Genomic DNA, 24,223 nt, shown 5'->3' with positions numbered 1-24,223 from the left:
CTGTCTAGGAAGAGCTCCCACACATCAAACTCTTACACTGGCAAGCCCTGTGCAAGGCAATGGGGTTAAAATCACAAGAGGGGCCCCACGTCTATCTGTCCAGATAAGACTGGGATCAGGGAATATAAAATAGGAAAAGCGGTACTTTCTTAGAGAATTCTCTTATTAGATACTTAACAAAATACATATCATTCCCCCCACATCTCTCTGTGATGAGGAAGCTACAGACCGTGGTAACAAGGGGCAAGGACCAGCACGCCACACAGGATGGATCACTTCTCCTGGAAGGCATCCCTTGGTAGTACCTGAGGCCCTGCTTACCTCCTCAGGAAGAGGGGGGCAGGGCATGGGGTGGGCTGGGCTGTGACTGCTGGGGACAGTTTCAGGTGAGGAGAGGGACTCCTGCTGACACTGGAACTAGGCACGTAAGGACAGTGCTTGGTGAGTGCCCCCGCAGGGAGGGACCACACAGAGGGACCTTGAACACGAGGAGTTGCTGACAAAGACTTTCTGGGGTCATGGACTCCAAGGGTTCTCAGATCATGCCTCCAAGAACACTAGGGTTCTGAGCATTTGGATTACATGCAAGCAAAAAAAGGAAGGAAGGAAGGGAGGAAGGGAGGAAGGGAGGAAGGAAGGGAGGAAGGAAGGGAGGAAGGAAGGGAGGGAGGAAGGAAGGGAGGAAGGAAGGGAGGGGGGAAAAATAGATTTCCAGCCTTCTCACCCAAGTAAAAGAAATACACTACATTCATGAGTATTCTTTCCCTTTCCAAATTTCTAATTTGGTGATTGACTGCCTGTTCTTGCTTCTCTCCAGGAATCGAGGTCACGGACAGAAGCTGGTTCAAGCACAAATATAGGTAACTGTTTTACATTTAATCAACATTGCAAAGTGTTCACACTACATACAACTTCATAACACCAAGGTGTGTGGGCACCGTTAAAAAGAAGAGGCCCCTTCGACCTCTGTCCCCCTACACATGGGCCACCCAAGGGTGTCCGCAGTGCTCGCCAGCTCGGCCTCCCGCTAGGTTGTGAGCCGTGGCTCGTGGCCCAGCGGGCTCCTTGGTCCTGCACGCAGATCTGGGCTCCTCCCAGGCCTTCCCTCGAACTGTACCAGAGCCTGCCTGCGCAGCAGGGGCTTTTATAGGCACGGTCAAGTGCAGACATGCACCAAGTGCGACGGCTGGTCCCGGGGCTCTAAGGCCTGGCCCTGTCTCAAGTGAGTGGGCCCCATTCCCTTGCAGCCAGAGGTGCACGGAACTGAGGGAACAGAGTGAGAAGCAGGCACGGGAGGCCACGGCAGAGAGAGGCCAAACGCCATCAGCGGACGGAGCCACCCGGACGGCAGCTGGGGGAAGCCGCACAAGCCTGCCTCCTCTCCAGTCCCAATCTGCCGGGGTGGGGGGGGCCGAGGGGGCTGCAGGCAAGCCCCGCAGGCCCCGGGGAGGGCTCATCCTCTGCCCCTTGCTCCCTCCCGGACTGGGAAGTGGCAGAACAGAACACGCAGGGCCGGGAAACAAAGGTGAACGAAGGCCAGCAGCACTTGGACTCCGGGGGCAGGAGGAGACAGGAGCTGCAGGACCTGGGCCCAGAGGCCAAGAGAAGGACAAGAGAAGACAGAGTCAAAGGCAAAGGGAAGGACATGGCAGAGGCGTGGGGTGGGGTGGAGGGCGGGCAGGAGCAGAGCTGCGGGGTGAGGCTGCACGGGGAGCTTGGGGGTCACTGCGGGCCCCCCCCCGAGCTGAGGCCTTGTGTCTGAGCCAGGGCAGATTACGAATAGAGCGAGCGGCCTGGGGTCAGAACACTGGGGTTTGGAACCTGCCCAGTCACTGTGCTTCCTCAAAGCTCATTTTTGTAACCTAGGAAATGAAATCATTCCTAGCTCAGTCGATGTGATGATCGGGCAGCAGTGCCCTAAACCGCGAGGCACTGTACAGATGTGCGTCCCTACTACGAAGGGGGCTCCCCTCAAAATTACTAGCCCCCCAGGTGCTAAAGGGGAGAGCCTGGACGCCCAGACCCGGAGACCCTCAGAGGGCAGGGCCGTTGGGGGTGGGAGTCAGCACTGCCTTCAGTGGGGGGAGGGTGTTCCTTCTTTCTGCCCCGGTCACTCTGGACTGACAGGTGCTGGCCCCGAAGGTACTCACCTGGTCACTCATCTTCTAGGTCCGGCAGCTGCTCAAGGAGCATGTCCTCCTTGCCACTGAACTGCACGAGAGAAGGGGGTGAGAGGCCGGGCCGGGCAACTCTTCCTTCTGTCCTTCTATCCCCACCCCGGGCCTTCCAGGAGCTTCCAGGAAGCTGCCTGGGGGCGGGGGATTCTAGGAGCCCCTCCTCCCACCAGCCTTCACCCCCTGGCTGCCCAGCAGAGAGGCCCCCCCTGGACTGAGGGGGCTTCTGTTAGACCTCACAGAGTGGCCCAGGCAGTCACTTCTGACCTCTCTCTAATCCAGTCCTTTAAGAACCTGCAGTGTAAACTCCTTCCCTTGTTTAGCTTTTGGTGCAGAGATGGGGGAACGGATACAGCTCTGAGGCCAGACGTGGGGGGCGGAGGGGCAGGGCCACCCCAGATGACCCGACGGCCCCTGGGAGAAGGACACACTTGCCTCGATGTGGTACACTATGCGCCAGAAACTCGAGTCTGAGCCTCGGTATCTTCTTCCAGGGTAGAGCTGCCACATGGAAGGCAGCGGGCATGGGGCTAGTAGGCTGGGGCACACAGCCTCCCCCAGGGACACATCCTCCTGACGCATGAGTACCTGGAGGCTACTCTCCGTCTGAAGGGAAGGGAAGACCAGGGCACGCCTTCAGGGCCCGGGCTCCCCAGCACGCAAATCCCCAGAGTCCTTCCCACCCCGCTGGCAGCCCGGCCGGCATCTGAGATGCTGGTGATCACTGTTCCCAGCAACGTCCCCCCTTATGCCATGCACGCCCCTCTCAGGGACGCTGGCGAGGCCAGGATGACTGGCACTCACAGGTATCTAGACACCCAGACAGGGCCACACGGAGCCCGCTGCTTCCTGACAGACTTAAAGCTTGTCCCTGAGCTTCCTTAACTGCAGTGTGGTGCTGATGTCAGCTCCATGGGGTTTTATTTATTTAACTTCTTTTTTTTAAGTAATCTCTATACCCAACGTGGGGTTTAAACCCACAACCCCAAGATCAAGAGTCGCACGCTCCACCGATGGAGCCAGCCAGGCGCCCCCGTAAAGCCCCACTGAAACAGGTGAGAGAACACTTTTCCCCACCTCCACCACCACCCCTCTCCTGCAATAAGCTAACTTGCCACCTTATGGTCATATGCCTCCCAATCAGCTCCCCGCACAGCAGCCGGGGTGCGCGTCTAAAACTCTCCAGTGGCTTTTCACGGCAGGTAGAAGGAACTGCAATCTTAACCACGGTCCACAGACCCACTAATGTGGGCCCCTGCCTCCCTCATCTCCCATTCTGTCCTTCACCCTCCACCCTGTGCCGGCCACAAGGGCCTCCTCGATATTTCGGGGACATGTCACATTCCCAGTAATCTCTTGCATTTGTGGTCCTCTGCCTGGAACATTCTCCCTTAGATCTACACAGGGCTCACGCCCTTCTTCGAGACAGGTCTCTGCACAAATATAGGTCTATAGGGACACATTTCAGCAAAATCCAACTCTCTGAAATACACACGAAGCACGCATGTCTACAAGGGAGCTTCACAAAGGTCTGCATGACAGGCAAGTGCAAGTTAATACTCTTGAGGGGTCTTGCCTGTAGACCTTGCCCCCCTCGTTACTGCCTCTCATCCTGCACAGCAGCCTCAATTACTTTGATGTCCTGCCCCTCCCCACCCTGCAGGGCCAGCTTCAGAGTAGCAGGATTTTATCAAATTCACTGCAAACCCTCACAGCCCAGAATTGTGCTTGGCATATAAACTAGGCCCTCATGTTGGTTCAATAACTACTTTCCAAAGCGGAAATCATTCTTTAAATTTTCCATCCAGGAAATAAACTGGAATCGTTAAAAAGTAATCCAGCTCATCCTGCAAGATGTAAGTGGAAATCACCATTCTCGCTGTGTTTGTATAGGTTTTCTATATCCTTCAACCACTTTTGGTCTGCTCGTTCCTTTTTCTTCTTATTAAGTCAACCTTTACATATGAAGAATACCAGTCCTTTCCGTTACATGGGGGTGAATCCCGCCCCACGGTCCGCTAGTGGGTTATGCTTTGAGCATAACTTACAATAATGATTATGTGAAATACACTGCTTTGTGGTTTTGGTGTCACGTGTAAGAAGATATTCGCCAACCAGAGTTTTTAAAAAAGATATTCACATAAACTCTCCTCAAATACCCGACTTAAAAGAAGTAAACATTTGATGTTTAAAAGTACATACATGTGTACTTAAAGAAGAAATTAAATGCCAGTGAACATGGGGGTTGAGAGCCTGGAATGTCAAGCCTATCACCTACTAGCAGGACTGCTCTGGGCAGGTTTACAGGTTGTGACTCAGTTTTCTCATCTGTAAAACGGGCACAGTCACTGCCGTATAACTTCTTGCTCTTTGCGGTTTGCTGTTCTATAACGTAACCGTCCTGCCAGGACATACTTCAGTTTTGCTCTTAGTCCGGCTCTTCCACCACGGCGTTCCTGGTGAAGTGCGCGCCCCCGAGGCGCCCCGACGGCCCCGAAGTCCGGGGCAGGGCCCGCCACGTGGCGGCCGCGGACGCCCTCGCCGCCCGCCCGGCCCGCCCCAAGGCCGCTGTACCTCGATGGTTATGGGCAGCCAGGTGCGCTGGTTCTCGTCCACGTACACGGACCTCTCCCAGATCCACAGGTGGTCTGGGTGCAAGGCTGTGTGCGCCCTGAAGAGCGGCAGCTCGCCCATGGCGCCCCGGGCGACCCAGCAGCCGCCGCCGGAGCCCGTCGAACCGACTCGCTGGTGCGCGGGCCGCGGGAGCCCGGCGCTTTATAGCGGGGCGCGCGCGGGCGCCCCCCAGCGGCGGGGCGGGAGGAGGGCGGGCGCGAGGCGGGGTCCGCTCTGGAGCTGGTCTTGCTCCGGGGGACCCTGGCCGCGTTTAGGAGAGCAGCGCCAGCCCCGTAGACTCGTGGCTTGTTCCAGCTCCAGCTCCCACTCCCCACGGCGGGGGAGGCACCCCTGTCTGTGGCCTTTGGCCTTTCCTCTGTCAGGAGGTGCCGGCGTCCTCCACTCCCTGGGACGCCCAGACCCCCCCTGTCCGAGGCAGCCACTGTGTGTGACTGGTCAAGTCACGCCCCAGACCGGGACACCAGGCCGCTGCTGGGAACTCACAGTCGATGCCCGGCAACCCAGAGCCAGGACCCCCTCGTCGTCTCCCGGGATCAGAAGAGAACCCTGCGAGCCTGAGCCAAGCCCGGACTTGCCCAGGTTCACGGCATCACCTTCAGCTTGTGCGTGGGGTGTGAGAATCCATTTCCTTGGCCAATGCAACTCTTAAAGCCCCAGTCCCCCCCCCCCCACACACACACATTTCCCACGGCTTTGATGATGGTGTGGTCATCTAATGGCTATTGTGAAACACGGTGGTGAAGAAACATGGGTTTTTCCTTTTACGGGCTTTGAATTCATTGAACACATCGTTCAAAATGAATGCTTGAAAAGAATCCCTTCTCTCCACTCCAAGATCAATGGAATTGAAAAGTCCCTGGCTTATATGATCAAACCCACTCTCTGTAAATTACAGCAAATAAGGAAAACAATTCCACTTCATTTTGCAGTACACCACATGCCCATTAAGGCAATTAAGAAAATAAAGTACAATGAGAAACATGTAAGCTGAGCTCCGGCCTCGTTGCTCAAACGTCACCATTGGCAGCAGTTTGGTGCTTCATCTTCTAGCTCTTTCCTGTCTCTCTGACCAGGCGCTAAGAAAATAACTTTGGGATCTTTTGCAATATCACAAAAGTGAGAATGAGCTTAACCCGGATCCCCTGATAGCAAAGGTATGTATTTGCTTCTCTGCGGATCCAGACAACCTAATTCCCAAGAAAGTACTGAGGTGGCCTACGATAATAGAGATGTAATTGGATTTACCCGGAACACAAAATAGAAGACAAAAGCCAAGCCGAGTGGGGAGTGGAGGAGGCAGACATGAGCCCAGCAAACCTCCTTGCCAGGGCAGCCCCTGGTGGTGCTAGTATTTAATATTCAGACTTACGGCATTCAGGCTGATTTCCCTGTGGATGGTTCTTAATTCCAGACCCAGATAGCCACTGGGAGCAAGATAATATGCTAATATGTCTGCTGGGGAAGTCTCAGCCCAGTCCTGAGCCTTGAGGTAAAAAATGATGACAAATCCAGCTTAAACAGTGTGGCAAGGGAAGGGGGCACCTACAAGCCAGGGTGGCCACTGCCCAGCCGTGTCGATGGCTCCAGGACCCAGAATGCCACTGAAATGCCAATTTCATTACTACTCCTTCTGCTTTTCGAAGAGGTCCCAAAAAGAATAAATAATGGAGGGCGCCTGGGTGGCTCAGTTGGTTGGGCGACTGCCTTCGGCTCAGGTCATGATCCTGGAGTCCCAGGATCGAGTCCCGCATCGGGCTCCCTGCTCAGCAGGGAGTCTGCTTCTCCCTCTGACCCTCCTCCCTCTCATGCTCTCTGTCTCTCATTCTCGCTCTCTCAAATAAATAAATAAAATCTTAAAAAAAAAAAAAGAATAAATAATGGAGCAAGATTCAGTCTCCCTCGGCTGGATATGCTTCTGAATGTTTTGGGAATATATATGATCCTTACACCCCCGACCCCCTTTCAAAGAACAATATATGCCTTCCGCATCACATGAGGGCTTCTTAATATTGAGCAAGAGTGTACGTCATTCTTGTTAGGATTTAGAAAATCATTTGAGAAGGGGTTCCAAAGCATGAAAGTGGCATAAGATGACTGAGGAGTTCATAGGGCAGCTTCTGGGGGGCCCTTGAGCCTTCTTTATGGAAGTCCCATGAGAAAGGAATAGCTCCTGTGTGGTCTCAGGGACAGGCAAGCCTCTTCAGCATGTTACCTGCCCCATCTTAGGGCTCGAAGGTCAGCGGGCTTAGCTTTAGAGTCGTATACAACCTTCTGACTCCTTTATTTGTCTACAAGCTCCCTGAGGATAATCAAGTGTTTCATTTACAAAGTAACACAAAGCAATTATTTTGCGTTTTTTTTTTTTTTTTTTTAAATATAGAATCCTTCACTGATGCTTTCATGTTCTGGCTTTGGATCCAGTTTCAACTCTGCCTCTATCACCCATGAGTTTGGCAAATCCTTTGCCATCTTGGCCTCATCGCCACACTTGTGTAATGAAGGGGTCCTGCTAGCTGCCCTCAAAGCCCATTCTAACTCAACAGTCCGTGATCCTCTGAAAAAGCTGTCTAGTAGGAGGTTAAGAATGGTTTTGGGCAGAGTGGTTCTGGATATGAAAGACCACAGTGGAATTTGTTTTTCAGGAGTGAGGAGGCCATCTTCTTGGTTGCGCCCCAAGGAAGAGCCTTGGGGGTGAGTCACGACCATCAGTAGGGTCTAGAACCTTGCTATGTAAGTGTAGTCCCCAGTTCAGCTATATCTCAAGCCTTCCCCAGATCAACTGGGTCAGAATCTGCATTTTAGCAAGATCCCCAGAGGACTGGTGGGCACGTTAAGCCTTGGTCTACGGGGGGAAACAAGAGGGAGAGATGGTGGGTGTCTCATTCTACCATTTCCCTCTAGATTTCTCTGTGACACAAACCTTGGATATATGACTCTGTATCATTTAGTTGTAGGCTCTCATATTTTCTGTCAAAATCACTTCTAATATAGAAAGTGTTTTCCTCTTAAAATCCTGGTCATCAGTGTCCTCCCAACCATCGGGCAATGACCAGCAAGCTATAAAGAAACTACTTAGAGCTACATAGGTCTCCAGGCCTCTGGGCCTTATAATGAACGGCCGGAAATCACTAAGCTAGTGGATTGCAACCCTCGCTGCTTATTAGAATCACACATACCTGTGTCTGGACCTCACCCCAGACCATTTAGACGAGAATCTCTGAGACTGAGGCTTTGGTGTTCTTTCTTCCCCACCAAAGGATTTTTCAGGTGATTCTAATGTGCACTGAGGATTGAGAACCGCTTCTCTGAGATTTGAGTGACTGTTTATGAGGTGTGAACAAGATTTATAGAACTAAATAACCATGAAAATGTTAAAGGTATTCTTTCTACCATCAATTCTCATTGTAAACCTCCCCCAAGCATGCACCTGACTGCTTTCCCTCTGCCCTGATATGTAGGTGTTAAAACATCCATGCTAGTCACCTAGAAAGGAATTTGTTCCGACAGCTGGGCCATATTTTAGATAATTAAGCCTGATGATCAAGTGAGCCCAGGAGTAAAGGCATGTTATGGCCTTTCTCCCAGGGGATGAAATTTTATCTGTAGATTAATGGAGAGTGTGGGAAGGATATTCCAAGTGGAATTCGGGGACTGATCATAGCCTTACCCACTGCATGGCTGGCTACTAGCTCTCTCTTCACACTTAACAGAATTTTCTTTATGTTTTAAACATTTTTCAAACTTCAAGGTGTGTATGAGGATCTCGTTAAAATGATTCTAATTCAGTAGGATTGGGTTGAGACTCGGCATTTCTAACAAGGTCCAAGGTGAGCCTGAGGCTGAAGGTCTGTTGAACCACCTCTGGGTAGCAAAGGCCCCTACTAACCCAATACACACACCACACAAATGCAAAAGACACCCATAGCCCTAACTCAAAATGCACCGAATAGTTGACCCTGACAAGCTGGGGGAGTGAGCAGCGTGTAGGAGAATTGCAATGACACTGAACTAGAAATGAGGCATCCATTTGCCCTGATGAGTTAAAGTTTACCTAAGTTGTATCAGAAATATTTCTCAACCCTGGGATTTATTCCATACATTGGGTATTATGCTCACAGTGTGGCTGGTCCTACATATTGGCTTGTTTCTGGTTCTTCCACTTCAATTATTCTTCAGTTTAATTTGATTGCATTAGTTTGGCCTCAGAAAAATATTTCACATATCTCTTTATTCCTTCTAGAAAACCGGCTCATAATCTTCATGCTTCTAATATATATAAGCTGAGATAAATGATTAACTAGGTACTGCTTTCAGCTTCGACACTGAAAATTTCCTCTATACCATTTACCTGATAACTCTTGACCTAGATTTTCAATTTTAGGATATTTTATTTTTTTTCCAAGGAAGTATTCTTATACCCTTCAGATGAATACCCGCAAGTAGGATTTCTGGATCATATGCTAGTTGTATTTCCAATATTTATTTTTTTAATTATTAATAAATTTCTTTATTTTTTAGATTTATATATATATGTATTTTTAATTTCTGTATAATTAACATACAATGTTATATTGGGTTTCAGATGTACAATATAGTGATTCAATAATTGCATACATTACTCAGGGCTCATCGCAATAAGTGGACTCTTCATCTCCTTCACCTGTTTCACCCATCCCCTTGCCCACCCCCTCCTCTAGTAATCATCAGTTTGTTCTCTATAGTTAAGAGTCTACCCTTTTGTCTCTTTCTTTGTTTTGTTCCTTAAATTCCACATATAAATGTAATCACATGGCATTTGTCTTTAACTGCATATTTCACTTAGCATTGTACCCTCTAGTTCCATCCGTGTTGTTGCAAATGGCGAGATTTTATTCTTTTTTATGGCTGAGTAATATTCCATTGCATGTACAGACCACATCTTTATCCATTCATCTATCGATGGACATTTGGGCTGCTTCCATAATTTGACTGTTGTAAATAATGCTGTAATAAACATTGGAGTGCATATATCCTTTCAAATTAGTGTTTTCTTATTCTTTGAGTAAATACCCAATAGTATGATTCCTGGATCATATAGTAATTCTTTAATTTTTTGAGGAACCTCCTTACTCTTTTCTACAGTGGATGTACCAGGTTGTCTTCCCACCAATAGTGCACCAGAGGGTTCTTTTTTTCTCCACATCCTTGCCAACACTGTTGTTTCTTGTGTTTTTGACTTTAGCCATTCTGACAGGTGTGAGGTGATATCTCACTGTGGGTTTGATTTGCATTTCCCTGCTGATGAGTGATGTTGAGCATCTTTTCATGTGTCTGTTAGTCATCTGTATGTCTTCTTTGGAGAAATGTCTGTCCATGTCTTCTGCCCATATTTTAATTGGATTGTTTGTGTTTTTTAATGTATGTTGAGTTGTATCGGTTCTTTATATATTTTGGATACTGATCCTTTATCGGATATGTCACTTGCAAATGTCTTCTCCCATCAGTAGGCTGTCTTTTGGTTTTGCTGATTGTTTCCTATGCTGTGCTGACTTTTTATTTTGATGTCGTCCCAATAGTTTATTTTCACTTTTGTTTCCCTTGCCTCAGGAGACATCTAGAAGAATGTTGCTACGGCTGATGTCAGAGAAATTACTGCCTGTTCTCTCTTCTAGTGTTTTTATGGTTTCAGGTCTTACATTTAGGTCTTTACTCCCTTTAGAGTTTATTTTTGTGTATGGTGTAAGAAAGTAGTCCAGTTTCTTTCTTTTTTTTTTTTTTTCATATAGCTGTTCAGTTTTCCTGATATCTTTTGTTGAAGGGACTTTTTCCCATAGGATATTCTTGCCTCCTTTATAGAAGATGAATTGATCATATAATTGTGAGCTTATTTCTGGGTTTTCTATTCTGTTCTATTGATCTATGTGTCTATTTTTGTGCCCATACCATACCATACTGTTTTGATTAATACAGCTTTGTAGTATATCTTGAAATCTGCGATTGTGGTACCTCCAGTTTTGTTCTTCTTTTTCAGGATTGCTTTGGCTATTTGGGGTCTTTTGTGGTTCCATACAAATTTTAGGATTGTTTGTTCTAGTTCTGTGAAAAATACTGTTGGCATTTTGATAGGGATTGCATTAAATGTATAGATTGCTTTGGGTAGTATGGATATTTTAACAATATTTGTTCTCCCAGTACATGAGTGTAAAATATGTTTCCATTTATTTATGTCCTCTTCAATTTCTTTCATCAATCTTTTATAGTTTCAGAGTAGACATCTTTCACCTCCTTGGTTAAGTTTATTTCTAGGTATTTTATTATTTTTGGTGCAATAGTAAATGGGACTGTTTTCTTAATTTCTCTTTTTGCTACTTCATTATTAGTGTATAAAAATGCAATGGATTTCTATATATTTATTTTGTATCCTGTGACCTTACTGAATACAATTTTCAGTTCTAGTAGGTGTTTTTTTTTTTTTTTTTTTTTGGTGGCATCTTTAGGATTTTCTATATATAGTCTCATGCCATCTGCAAATAGTGAAAATTTTACATCTTCCTTACTAATTTGGATGCCTTTTATTTCTTTTTGTTGTCTGATTGCTGTGGCTAGGACTTCCAGTACTATGTTGAATGAAAGTGGTGAGAGTGGACATCCTTGTCTTGTTCCTAACCTTAGGGGAAAAGCTCTCTTTTTTCACCATTGATTGTTAGCTGTGGGTTTTTCATAGAAGGCCTTTATTGTGGTGAGGTATGTTCCTCTAAACCTACTTTGTTGAGGGTTTTTATCATGAATGGATGTTGTACTTTGTCAAATGCTTTTTCTGCATCTATTGAAATGATAATATAGTTCTTATCCTTTCTCTTGTTGATGTGATGTATCATGTTAATTGATTTGCAGATATTGAACCACCCTTGCTTCCCAGGAATAAATCCCATTTGATTTGATCATGGTAAATGATTTTTTAAAATGTGTTGTTGGATTTAGTTTGCTAATATCAATTTTAGGATATTTTAAAAAGGATTTTGTCAATATCACGTGGAACTTCTTTTTATATATGAGGTGTACAAATATTATTATACTATATTCTAATATGTATATTTTGTATACTAGGTCATAATCTAATTGCATGTTAATTTTCCCAAATATTTAGTCAATTTCCCAAACATTACTGAATAATTTTTCCTTTGACACAAGATTTCTGACACTACCAATATTGAATACCAAGTTCCCATGTAGACATGGGTCTGATTCTGGGCTCTGTTCTGTTCCATTTGTCTGTTGCTATGGGAAAACCACACTTAAAAAAGTTATGAATTTGAACTTGAAATACTTGGTGGAATAGGTCCTCCCTCTTTGTTCTTTTTCAAAATTGTACTTTTGCATCTCTGAATTTTTTCTTACTACTTTTGGGATTTTTATTGGCATTTCATTGAATTTGTATGGTTGAGGAAAACCTCTGGTGTTCTTTAATAACATTTTCTAATATCCTCCATAAAGTGTTAGATATTTTGTTTATCTTCTAGATGTTTTATACACTTGTTGCTTTTGTGAATGGTATGTTTTAATGCTACTTTCTGGCATAAAATTTTGGTGTTGACTTTGTCTGTAGCATCCTTGCTAAACTCTCATATTAGTTTTGATGGTTGGTTTATCTGCAAATGATAGATTTTTTTTCACCCTTCCTTTCCAATCCTTATGCTTCCCTATGTCTCTCTATCCACCCCCCCTTTATTTCTCTGCCTCTAATTCTTTCTGTCTCATTAACTTTTAGTTTTGTTAAAATATGTTAGATAACAGAAGTGGGTGATGGCAGGCATTCCTTTCTTGTTCCAGTCTTTAATAAAATTCTTCTAAAGTTTAACCAGTAAGCAGGATGTTAGATGAAAGTTTTGGTAGATAAGCTTTATAGGTTAGAAAAGGTCCTACCATTCTTCATCCTTAAGCTCTTTACTGTATGTGTTGAATGGTGTTGGGTGCCTTTTCTATTGAAATGATCTACACCTGTGGTGAAGCACATCCTGCAGGTTGCCTACCCAGCACTCATCTCCCTTGCTGCAGAATGTTCACTTTTGCCTGGCTCTACCTCTAACCTCTTTATGTAACTGAGAATAAGGATGACCCAGCTGATGGATAAAGCCTGATTTCTCTAAGGCAGTGCTTGGTTTGGGGTGGCTACATGCCTCAGTTCTGGCACATGAGACCTCCACTGGGTTTTTTTTTAGAGCTCAAAAGTACTCGGCTATTATTTCTTCAAATATTATCTTTCATTCTCTTTATTTTCTTTGCTTATTTCTTTTTTCTTTTTTTTTCCAACCGAAGAAGAAAGAGCAGTGCAGCATGCTTGCAAGGCAGTACCATCTAAATGAAGTGGGAGTAACAAGATGGGAATTCCCACATCCAGAGATGGTTATGCCTAGTGGGAGGGGAGAGTGGGAATGAGTTGGTGGCCATTCATGAAAGGATTATCCAGAATTTTACAGCACGAGCATTTGTTCCAGCTGACATGAAGAGCTCACTGCCCCCCACATCCACCGCCCCTGGTTAAAGGGAAAATGACATCTACCCTCTGGGAGAATGGTAATCAGGGTAGGAGTTGGGGCAGTGCCCTAGAGGGATAGCAGTAGAGGGAGGAACAAGGAGTGCATAAATAAGCAGAGGACTCCTACCCACTGGACACCCAGCCAAACTTTTTATCCCTGGAAAGGAGAAGAAATATGCCCATGGAAGTTCTGCCCATCCCCCAGATAGATTCCAAAAGCAGGACAGCTGAACTTTTGTAGGGGAGCATCACTTCCTAGATGAACTCACAGAAAGGAATCACGGGAGGGTGGAAGAACACACACAGCAGAAAAGAGAGGCAACAAACAGAATTTACATCTGAGGGATTAGAGCTATCAGAGCAGTCAGACAGGTATTTAAAACAAGCATAATTGGGGCGCCTGGGTGGCTCAGTCAGTTAAGCGGCTGCCTTCGGCTCAGGTCATGATCCCAGGGTCCTGGGATTGAGCCCACGTCGGGCTCCTTCCTCAGCGGGGAGCCTGCTTCTCCCTCTCCCTCTGCTTGCCACTCCACCTGCTTGTGCTCTCTCTCTCTCTATCTCTATCAAATAAATAAATAAAATCTTAAAAAAAATAAAAAATAAAAAATAAAAAAATAAAACAAGCATAATTGATATGCCCACAGAAAGTAAGATAATGTTTTATGGCAATTGCACAAGCATAAGTGGTTATTTACAAGCATAAGTGGTTATTTAAAAAAAATCATCTCCCGGAGATGCAGTACTGTAGGGATACATACACAGCCTCTGGAATCAGATTGCCTGGATCTACATCAGCCATTTATCAGGTCTGTAACCTTGGGCAAGTCACTCGCCTTCTCTGTGCTGTGAGTTTGTAAGATGGGGATAATAATATCCCATCTATTCCACAGAGTTTTCACAAGGATTGAATAGCCAATATTTGTAAATTGTTTAGAATAGCACCTGACATACAGTTAAGTACTCAATTAATATTTGTTCTTATTATCTTGGAAACAAAAATAATGCAATTTTGATATAAAAGACTCTGTAGGTATGTTGAATAGCCTGGAAGCCTGGAAGTTATCTGGGACTCTTCCTAAACGAGCCAGGGATGGGTAGAAAGGTGGAAAGTGTGAAGTTAAGCGATGTGGAAGATAAATTTACACTTATTAGGATCTACATCAGAAGAATTCCAGCAGCAGAGAAAAGAGAATAAAAGGGAGGAAATGTTTGAATGAATAACTGAGAAATTCCCAGAACTAAAGAAGATTGGTGTTATCAGAATAGAACAAGTAAGGGGAAAGATAGCTAAACACACCATAATTAAATGTCAAGGATAAAAGTTTTTAAAAATTCTGTCAACAAGAAGAAAGATCAGAGAATTCAATGCACACAGATTTCTCACTGACTACAATACAAATGTCTCCATAATTCATTTGCATTAGAATTATATATCCAGCTAAACTATCATTCAAATGTGAAGATGAAATGTGAGCTACCCTCACTCCCCAGACCCTATCTGGCACATAGAGGCAGCTCTTTAGTAGGACAGGAAAAACTCCAGAAGAAATAAATGAGATACAAGCCACAATGGAAGATCATCAACAGCAATAATAACAACAATATTGTCTAAAAGTAGTTTTACATTTTTTTTCTTAAAATATGGAAATAAAATTCTAGACATTAACATGGAGTGGAAATGGGGTCAAAAGAATGAAGCAACGTAAGTAAATTCCAAGGTTCTTTTTTTTTTTTTTTTACTTTTTTTAAAATTAAGTAATCTCTACCCACAACATGGAGTTCAAACTCATGACCCTGAGATCAAGAGTTGCACGCTCCGTGGACTGAGCCAGCCAGGCACCGTGCCCCCAACAAGTTTCTTTTCTTTAAGGGGAGAATAAATAAACTGATTAACTTTAGATGTTATGTTATGAAAAACATGCCTTTAAATGTAAGTTTAGGGCAACTAATAGAAGGTTAAAAACAGGATGTAAAGAGCTATCTGTTTTTGGATAGATAAGATAAAGTAGATAGTCTGAACAATATTTCAGCTAAAACAATGAAAATTCTAGATAAAACGTGTCTCAAAAATCTTTCTAAATGCATCACTGAGCTGACAAGAAAGTAATAAATCAGAAGCAAAGCAAGTGAGAGCAGAAACTCGAAGAAGTAATGGACCAGCCAAGCAGTTTACACCCCAGGGACCTGTGCTAAAGCCTGGTGACCTTGAGCTTCCAATTTACTTTTGGACATTTCTTAGACAGCAGTACACTTCATAAATGTTTATTTACTGTTACATCTTATATGTTTTTTTCCATCCTGGTTTCACTTCTTGATGGAGTGATTCCTCTAAGAACAGTTTTATGGAGGCATCTGTATGGTAAATTTCCACGGATGTGCTGCCCAATATGTAGCCACTATTTACATGTGGTTACTGGGCACTTGGAAGTGTGGCTAATCTATACTGAGATGTGCTGTGATATGAAGTACACACTGGATTTCAAAGACTCAATACACACAAGTGCACACACACACAAACACACAGAATGCAGTGTTACCCTTGCCCCCAAATATGCTAGCTTCCTTCATTGAACTTTGCAAGTGTTTGCTCTTAATCTTTGTCAACAAAGAGTCATGAATTTCTTGGGACCCTGTGTGTGTGATATGCAAGCAGATGGGCTCTGAGTAGAGCCTGAGAGGCTTTTCTAAGAGCAGAAACGTGAGCTGTCACCTGTAGGCATTACATTATCCCCAAACTGCACAGAATGCTTTTTACTAACTCTCCAGTTCTGGGATATCTTCTGGATAATTGAGGCTGCTCAAGGGAGCTCTGGGCAGGGGGGATGTCACAGACCCTCTCCATAAAAAAAGGACATTACTTTTACATTTAATAAAGAAGTTGTGATCAGGATAAATAGAGGGGAACTTGGGTACTAACCACAGCTGGACTGCCTCATGAGTAGTACAGGTTTTCTTCCTCATCTACCTTCTTATTTTTGTTTTTATTCTATTTTTCCATTCTCTGTGCTTCCACTCAATCAAATATTCCACCCATTGCAAATAAAGAAAAAACAAACTAAAAAGTTCCTTCAATGACTCAGAACACCATTTGGTCACATTAGGAAAACTTCTTTCCCAGTCAGAGGAGAGTGATCCATCAGATCAGCTCTTTCTTTGATGAATTCAGAGAAAGTAGCCCAGAGAGTCACCTGGAAGGAACATCAAGGACCAATGGGGCTTGTTTGACTTCACTGAGGACCTGGGGTGAATGCCAGAAGGAGTAAGTGTGGGGCTGGGTTGGTGTGTTGGTTAATTTTATGTGTCAACTTGACTGGGACAAGGGATGCCCAGAGAGCTATTTAAATATTATTTCTGAATGCGTCTTGAGGATGTTTCCTGAAGAGATTAACATTTGAATTGGTGAGATGCATAAAGCAGTTGGTCCTCCCCCATGTGAGTGGGCATGATTTAATCTGTTGAGGACATGAATAGACCAAAAAGGTAGATGAAGGTTGAATTCGCTCTCTGCCTGACAGCTTAAGCTGAGACACTGGTCTCCTGACCTCAGGTCTTCAGAACTGGACTAGAATCTACACCATTGTCTCTCTGGCTCACAAGCCTTCAAACTATGTCTCTATCTTTCCTGGGTCTCCAGCTTGCAAACTGCAGCTCATGGGACTTCTTAGCGCCATAATTGTGTGAGCCAATTCCTCAAAATAAATCTCTTTATCTATCTCTCTGTGTGTCTCTATGTCTCTATGTCTCTATGTCTCTATCTATCTATCTATCATCTATCTATCTATCTATCTATCTATCTATCTATCTATCTATCTATCTATCAATCATCTCCTATTGGTTCTGTCTCTCTGAGAACCTTGGCTAACACAGATGTAACATTGTGGGGTGGGAGTGGGAGACAGGGGTTCAACACTCAGGTGTACTTGGGCAGGAGGCATGCTGGGATCTGGAAATGTAGACCTGCAAGGATGGAAGCTGAGACCAAGCCAGATGTTTTCCGTAGGTGAGGCCAACCAGGTGGTACACTGAACAGGTGCAATGAAATGGAGCTGGGAAGATCAGCCAAGATTACACTAGAGTCATAAACATGAATTCTAAGCATGTTATTATTAAAGGGTGTAACTGCACAGAGGACTTCCTGGAAGGTTCATTAACTTTGGCAAAGTGGAATAAAAATAGCAACATTATTTATTTGCATTGCTGGGAAACGAGCTGGAGATTGCAATCTGAAATTCGAAGTTAGGCATCAGGGTCCTGGAATTGTCTGCAAAGTTGTGTTTATATGGAAATACATGACTTTCTTTTAGCGAGAGTGTCCAAAACTCTAAAAATTACCAATTATGTGATCTATTTTTTTGATAGCTATCGTTTTTCCCTCTCCTTTATGACAACTTAGAAATATCATTTTTAGGGAACGACTGGGTAGCTCAGTCATTAAGTGTCTGCCTTGGACTCAGGTCATGGTCCCAAGGTCTTGGGATCGGGCCCCGCGTTAGGCTCCCTGCTCAGTGGGAGGCCTGCGTCTCCCTCTCCCACTCTCCCTGCTTGTATTCCTGCTCTCGCTATCTCTCTCTCTGTCAAATAAATAAATAAAATCTTTAAAAAAAAAAGAAATATTTTTTGGGGAGAAAAAGTATCTCCCTCCAGAGTATGACATGTGTCCTTGAGTTTGTAAAGAAAGTAATATAAACAAACCTTCTCTTACTGACTCTATTAGGTTAAGTGATTGACCTTATTATGATTTGGAAATGTTCATGAGGAGTCTTTCACCCAGGCTGATCTCCCCTAATAGTTAAAGACTGTACTCCCCCCACCCCTGTGCCTTTTTAATTCTGTTTACTTTCCAAGCATTTATTTGCTTTCACTTTTCTTCCTGTGAGCCACTACTTTCTGATGGTTTCTATGTATCTTAATTTTTCTAATCTTTTGTCTGATTTTGCATGATGTTATTGGATAAGGATGACAAAGGGTGTGTAACAGCCCTTTGTCTTAAAGCTTAGTGGCCTCACTAAGATCTTTTTCATTTCCTGGTTGCCATTTGTGCCAAAAATTTGACCACTGGATTATCTGGGCCTTGCTATATTTTGTTAAAGCCAAGCAAATCAGTTGTGGCAATAACCTTTGGAGACTAGAATATATTTCAGGAATATCAAGTCAAAGTTACTGTTTTTCCCTCATTCTAATTTACAACCCTCTGCTGTTGGTTTTATCTCTTCTAGTGTTGCTAGAGAAAGTCATAGCATCTTTCTGATTTAATACATTCATCATGCCTGTCCAACACTCAGCTGTCTTGCTGGCTTATTATATTACTCATACTGAAGATTTCAGACTTACTCTTTTTTTAACTCCCCACTTGAATGTAAGCTCCATAAGGGCAGAGACTTTATCTTGTTTCCTTGTATTCTGAGCACTTAGGATTGGAATCTGCAAAATATTACAGAAAGAAATAAAAAAAACCCTAAATAAATGGAATGATAGTATATATCATAGGTCAGAACACTCAGTATCATGAAGATATCATTCAAAGCAAATCCAATCAAGATACCAACAAGTTTTGTGGGTTTTTTGGCAGAAGCTGACAAGCTGATTTTAAAATTCATGTGGGACCAAAGGGACCAAGAGCAGCTATCTTGAAGAAGAACAAAGCAAGAGGACTACCCAATAGAAAGCTATAATAATTAAGACAGTGTGGTAGACTCAAGGATAGAAAAAGTCAAGAATGGGATAGCATAGAGTCCAGAAACTGATCCACAAAAAGGATACTGAAACCAATGGGGGTAGAATGCTCTTCTCAACCAGCAGTGCTAGGTGAAGCAGATATACACATGAACCAATATGAATCTCAATTATTACTTCATACAATATACAAAAATATTTCCAGATGGATTGCAGATTTAAATGAGAAAGGTAGGGGCATCTGGCTGGTTAGTTGGTAGAACATGTGGCTCTTGATCTCAGGGCTGTGAGTTTGAGCCCTACACTGGGAGCAGAAATTACTAAAAAATAAAAAAATAAAAAACTTAAAAAAAAATGAGAAAGGTAAAACAAAGTTTTTAAAGGAAAATGTAACAACATCTTTGAGATCCTGAAGTAGGCAGGTTTCTTAAGTAGAACATAAAATCACTAATCATAAAGGAAACTAATAAATCTGGACTATATTAAAATTAAGGAAGTCTAGGGGCACCTGGGTGGCTCAGTTGGTTAAGCGTCTGCCTTCAGCTCAGATCATGATCCCGGGGTCCTTGGATCAAGCCCCATGTTGGGCTCCCTGCTCAGTGGGGAGTCTGCTTCTCCCTCTGTCCCTCACCCCACTCATGCTCTCTCTGTCAAATAAATAAATAAATAAATAAATTCTTTAAAAAAATAAAATTAAATTAAGGAAGTCTATTTATCATGAGGCACTATTAAAAGAAGGAAAAGGCAACTCACAAAGCGGGAATAGATACTTTCAGTACAAGTATCTGAAAAAGGACTCTAATATAGCATATATAAAGAACGTCTACAAATCAGTATGAAAAAGAGACAACCCAGTAGACAAATGGGTAAAATATTTGAATGGGGACTTCACTGAAGAGTAGTAATCCAAATGGCCAACAGACATATGAAAATAAGCTCACCTTCATGAGTCATCAAGGAAATGCAAATCAAAACCAAAATGAGATATCACTATATGCCTACCAGAATGGATAAAAAGGAAAAAAAAGACAGAAAATACCACATGCTGGTAAGATTGTGAACAACTGATCTTCCTACCTTGTTGGGAGAACAGTAAATTCATTCACTTTGGAAAGCTGTTTGGTAATTCTACTAACACTGAAAACATGGAACCGCATCACCCAAAAATTCCATTGTTAGGTACAGACCCAGCAGATATGTGTACAGATGTCCACCAAAAGACGTGTACTAGAATGTTCACTGCAACACTGTTCCAAACAGGCTCAAGCTGGAAACTACTCAAACACCCACCAATGGTTGAATGGTTTTCATTCCACTGTGGTGTATTTGCACAATGGAACACAACTTAGCAATGAGAATGAACAAACTTCAGTTATACACAACAAAATGGTTGAATCTCACGAACGTAAGGCTGAGGGGAAAAAAATTCAGCCATGAATGAATTCACAGACACCATTTGACAAAAGAAGTCAGATTCAAAGGAGTACATACTCTATGACGCCATTTATAATTGCATTTGTGAAAGGTACAAAAAGAGGCAAAGCTAATCTACAGTGTTAGAAGTCAGGAGAGTGGTTACCCTCAGTGGGGAGGGGTAGTGGCTGGAAGGGAGCACTTGGGGAGATCCTGGGAGTCTGGTCACGTTCTCCTCTTTGAGGTGGGTGCTATTTGCACAGCTGTATTCAGTTTGCATATGGTCAACATGCTCTATATTCCTGATACTTGCATTTTGCTCTATGTATATTTGAGTGAAAAGGTTCTATGTTACAATCAAGTGACCATCAAGTGTTCAATCATATGAAAGAGAAGTTAATGAAATGCTGACAATTAAGAACCAAAGGATTGGCACAGGCTTAGCTGCTGTAGGAGCTTGGAGGTAGGAGTAGTCCCTGGGGTCTTCCTGGAGGAAGGTGTGCTGGAGAGGCCTCAAACAACAGACAGGCTTGGGATGAAAAAGAATAGGTTCTTTGGCTCCAGACAAAAAAATAACCTTTGAAAAGTAAGTCAATAGTTATAGCCTATTCTTCTGACCCAGAGAAGTCTTTCTGACCAGACTTGCATAATTCTTTTTTTAATAAAGATTTTATTTATTTATTTGAGACAGAGAGAAAGAGAGAGAGAGAGAATGAGCAGCGGTGGTGGTAGGGGGGCGAGGGAGAGGGAGAGGCAGACTCCCCACTGAGCAGGGAGCCCATCCCAGGATCCCAGGATTACAACCTGAGCCAAAGGCAGACGCTTAACAGACTGAGCCACCCAGGTGCCCCCAGCCTTGCATAATTCTTGAGGGAAAAAGACTAAAAGGGAATTTTAGCATGGAGTAGCAGGTATGGAGAAAGGCAGACATAACTATAAGACCGGAGTAAAATTACTTTGCTTCTCTGAGTCTCAGTTTCTTCATCTGTAAAATGGAAAAAATAATGCCCCTCAGAGGATTGTGGGAGTTAAATATGATGGTTGGCATTAAAAAAAAAATGTTAGTTAAAAAAAAAAAAAGATGAGCCCTACTTGGCCTTTATTAGTCCCTAAATAGCGTATCAGATTTTGGGTTTCTGGACCTTACCCCTGGATGCTCCCCAAGCATCTGTGGGTGACAATGATAAATATATAAATAGCAGACTCCAGCCTTCCTGTCCTCCAGGTTGGAACTGCTGTTAATCAGCACAGAGGCTGAGGGCACCAGTGCTGGGATGATTCAGAGAGGGCTGGAGTGGGTCTAGCCTCGTTATGCAGTTTATGAATTTAATTCCCTTTGGCTGCTCCATGCCCTGCTGGAGATGAAGCAGCACTTTTATTTGAGGACAAGGAGCCAGCTCACAGTGGGTTCTCAAGTCCCCCAGTGGCAAATGTGCTTGGTTCATCAGCCTTTTTGAGGTTGCTCCCTCCCACTGGAATCTCCCGGGAAACGAGAGATGGGGGGTGAACTCAAATGTCCATTGCCAAGTCTGCTGCAGACTTGGGGATTTTACCACCTCTTGCCTGGGCCTCTTGGGACAGCCTCCTAAATTGTCCCCCTGTCTCCAGACTCTCATCATCACACCCACTTTCAGAGTGAGGGTAAGGCTCAACCTTGCTGAGTGTTGGAGACCCCTCAGGGAGACCACCGAGATGGTTGCTGTGTGTTGGGGCAGGGATGACGGCACAGGGAGCTGGATGGGGACAGAGGAGCTGTTGGAAAAGCTATTAGATGAAGTCAACAGGAAGTAAGGTGGAAGTGACAGGAGGTCGAATCAACAGGAAGTCAAGTTAAACTGACAGAAAATAAAACAGAGTCAACAGGAAGTAAGGTAGGACTTAGGAATCACCAGAAGGAAAACCATCTGGGTGGGTGTGTGTGTGAGGCGGAGAGAGTAAAGAAGGGGAGGGAGGAGTACAGAGTGTGTCTCCCCAGGCTTTCTCCTGGAACCGGTATGATGGGGTTGCTGCTTGTGGTGGTGGGGAGCACAGGTTGTCTTAGCCTGCCCCCCCCCCCCGAAAGAGGACCTGAGAGAAAGACTGGCAGTGGGGTTGTTCACTTGAGAATGTAATGCCAGAGAGCAGGAATGAGGGCCTGGGCAGGGGAAAGGGGGAGGACAGAACCCAGTGCCAGGAGGCGTTGTGGCGTTGGCCACCCCACGAGTGACTGTTTGCTCAATCCTGTGGACCTTCTGAGTCACTTTATGAAGCGCTTCCCAGGACTGTCCCTCCAGGTGAAGAAAATGGGGGTTATCAGCTCCTATCCCATTGGTCAGGAGCTGCCCATAGCTGCCCATAGCTGCCCTACATTCCCATTGGCGGAAGCAAGACTGTCCAGGAGGGTGACGCCCATGAGAGAAGCCTGGGGACAGGGGGCAAGAGTATCATGGCCTGAAGCTGAGACAAAGCACCTGCACGAAGCTGGTGGAAGCTCAGCCGAATGGCCATCCCAGCAGAGGCTAGAAGAGAGATGAGGCCACAGAGACCTGGGCAGGAGGAGCCCATTCCCAGGTCGAGGTGAATGTATTAAAATAGGAAAGGCCTGGCCTCCCTCTCGGGTCATTACACGACAAACTGGTGTGTGCTCCACAGCGAATCATTAGCAGTACCCTCTTGGCTCTGAGTCAGACGCTGCTCTTAATTAAGTGCTTTCCCATGAATTTGCTCACTTAATTCTCACAGCAATCTTGCAGGGAGGTACTCTTAATGATCCCCACTTCACAGACAAGAAGATGGGGCATTGTTCAAAGTCATAAGCTAGTGAGTGGCAGAGCTAAGACACAAGCCTTGTAACCCCTGTGGACTTATCAAAGGAAGTAGATGCCGAGTCCGATAGGTGGCGGGGGGCAGGTCGGCCATCACCTGGTGGGAATGATGCCCCTTTGTATTTTTGCAAAGGCGCTCACAACCGTGGTTGAATCAGTACTGGAAATATAGGGCAGAACTCCCCATTACCAGCTTCATTTTACTGAAGAGGAAACAGAAGCCGACAGAGATGAAGTGTTTTTCCCCCTGGTCATGCAGAGGATCTCGAGGTACTTACTGCAAGAGCCTGCAGGGACCAGACTTGGACCCTTCCACATCCTCACCCGCACAGCCCAGGGGACTCAGCCCCTGCTCTGAGTGCTGGTGCTCCTGCCAGCATAACAGTTGAAGGCGTGGAGTGTTGAGCCAGCTCCCTGTGAGCCTGACTCCTGGGCCAGCTGAGTGAACTTGGGCAACGGATCTACCCTCCCGTTGCTCAGTTTCCTCGTCTGCAGACAGGACAAGAGAAAGGGGTAGTTGGGGGATGGATGGCTTAACACTGGCAAGGTGCTGAGGAGGGGGCCTGGCACATGGCGGGGAGGGGGGCATGGAGAAAGGCCTGCTCTGACTGTGATTGAAGTAGGAGGCATCGCTCAGCCTTGCCCGCTTCTGAGACTTGTGGGATGAAACCGACACTTTGTAAAGTGTATGGTGAGGCAAGGAATCCATCGGAGAGGGACTCTTCCCTGCTTGGAGCCTTTCTTCCTTTAAAACCTGCCCCCCAGAGAGCCCTGGCACCGGTCCGTCAGCCACCGTCCCCATGGCCCTGGGTCTCCACTCACTTCCTCTGGTCTCCCACACTTACCACCACCCATCCTTCTCCCTGTCCCATGGCATGGGCTCCCTGTTCTGGCTCTTGACCTCCATTCGTCATGGAGGTCATCATGCTCTGTGTGAGCTCCCCGGGACTCCATCAGGCTCCACCTGGCCAGAGAGTCCTTGGATGCTCATCTTAGTATTTTAACTCGAT

The 24,223-nt window shown here is 45.0% G+C and overlaps 1 protein-coding gene across 1 annotated transcript; it reads right to left on the bottom strand.

Moving 5' to 3' along the window:
• Nucleotides 1-2,154: 2,154 nt before the first annotated feature.
• On the bottom strand, nucleotides 2,155-4,868 carry TCL1A (TCL1 family AKT coactivator A). The gene is made up of 3 exons (XM_034992984.1): nucleotides 4,749-4,868; nucleotides 2,610-2,780; nucleotides 2,155-2,211 (listed from the first exon to the last, which is right to left on the bottom strand). The coding sequence occupies exons 1-3, from the start codon at nucleotides 4,866-4,868 to the stop codon at nucleotides 2,155-2,157; spliced, it is 348 nt and encodes a 115-aa protein (XP_034848875.1).
• Nucleotides 4,869-24,223: the final 19,355 nt, after the last annotated feature.

The sequence above is a fragment of the Mirounga leonina genome, unplaced genomic scaffold (genome assembly GCF_011800145.1).
Source record: "Mirounga leonina isolate KUSES-001 unplaced genomic scaffold, KU_Mleo_1.0 Mir_82, whole genome shotgun sequence".
Classification (NCBI taxonomy): Eukaryota; Metazoa; Chordata; class Mammalia; order Carnivora; family Phocidae; genus Mirounga; species Mirounga leonina.
This window is presented reverse-complemented; position numbering and strand designations above follow the sequence as displayed.

What these genes read in the sequence shown, in the direction of transcription:
- TCL1A (XM_034992984.1), bottom strand. Translation starts at nt 4,868, where the DNA reads ATGGGCGAGCTGCCGCTCTTCAGGGCGCACACAGCCTTGCACCCAGAC. An exon ending in GGCTGCCCATAACCATCGAG is followed by an intron (nt 2,781 to 4,748) that starts GTACAGCGGCCT and finishes CCTTCCCTTCAG; the next exon opens with ACGGAGAGTAGCCTCCAGGT. An exon ending in GCATAGTGTACCACATCGAG is followed by an intron (nt 2,212 to 2,609) that starts GCAAGTGTGTCC and finishes TCTCTCGTGCAG; the next exon opens with TTCAGTGGCAAGGAGGACAT.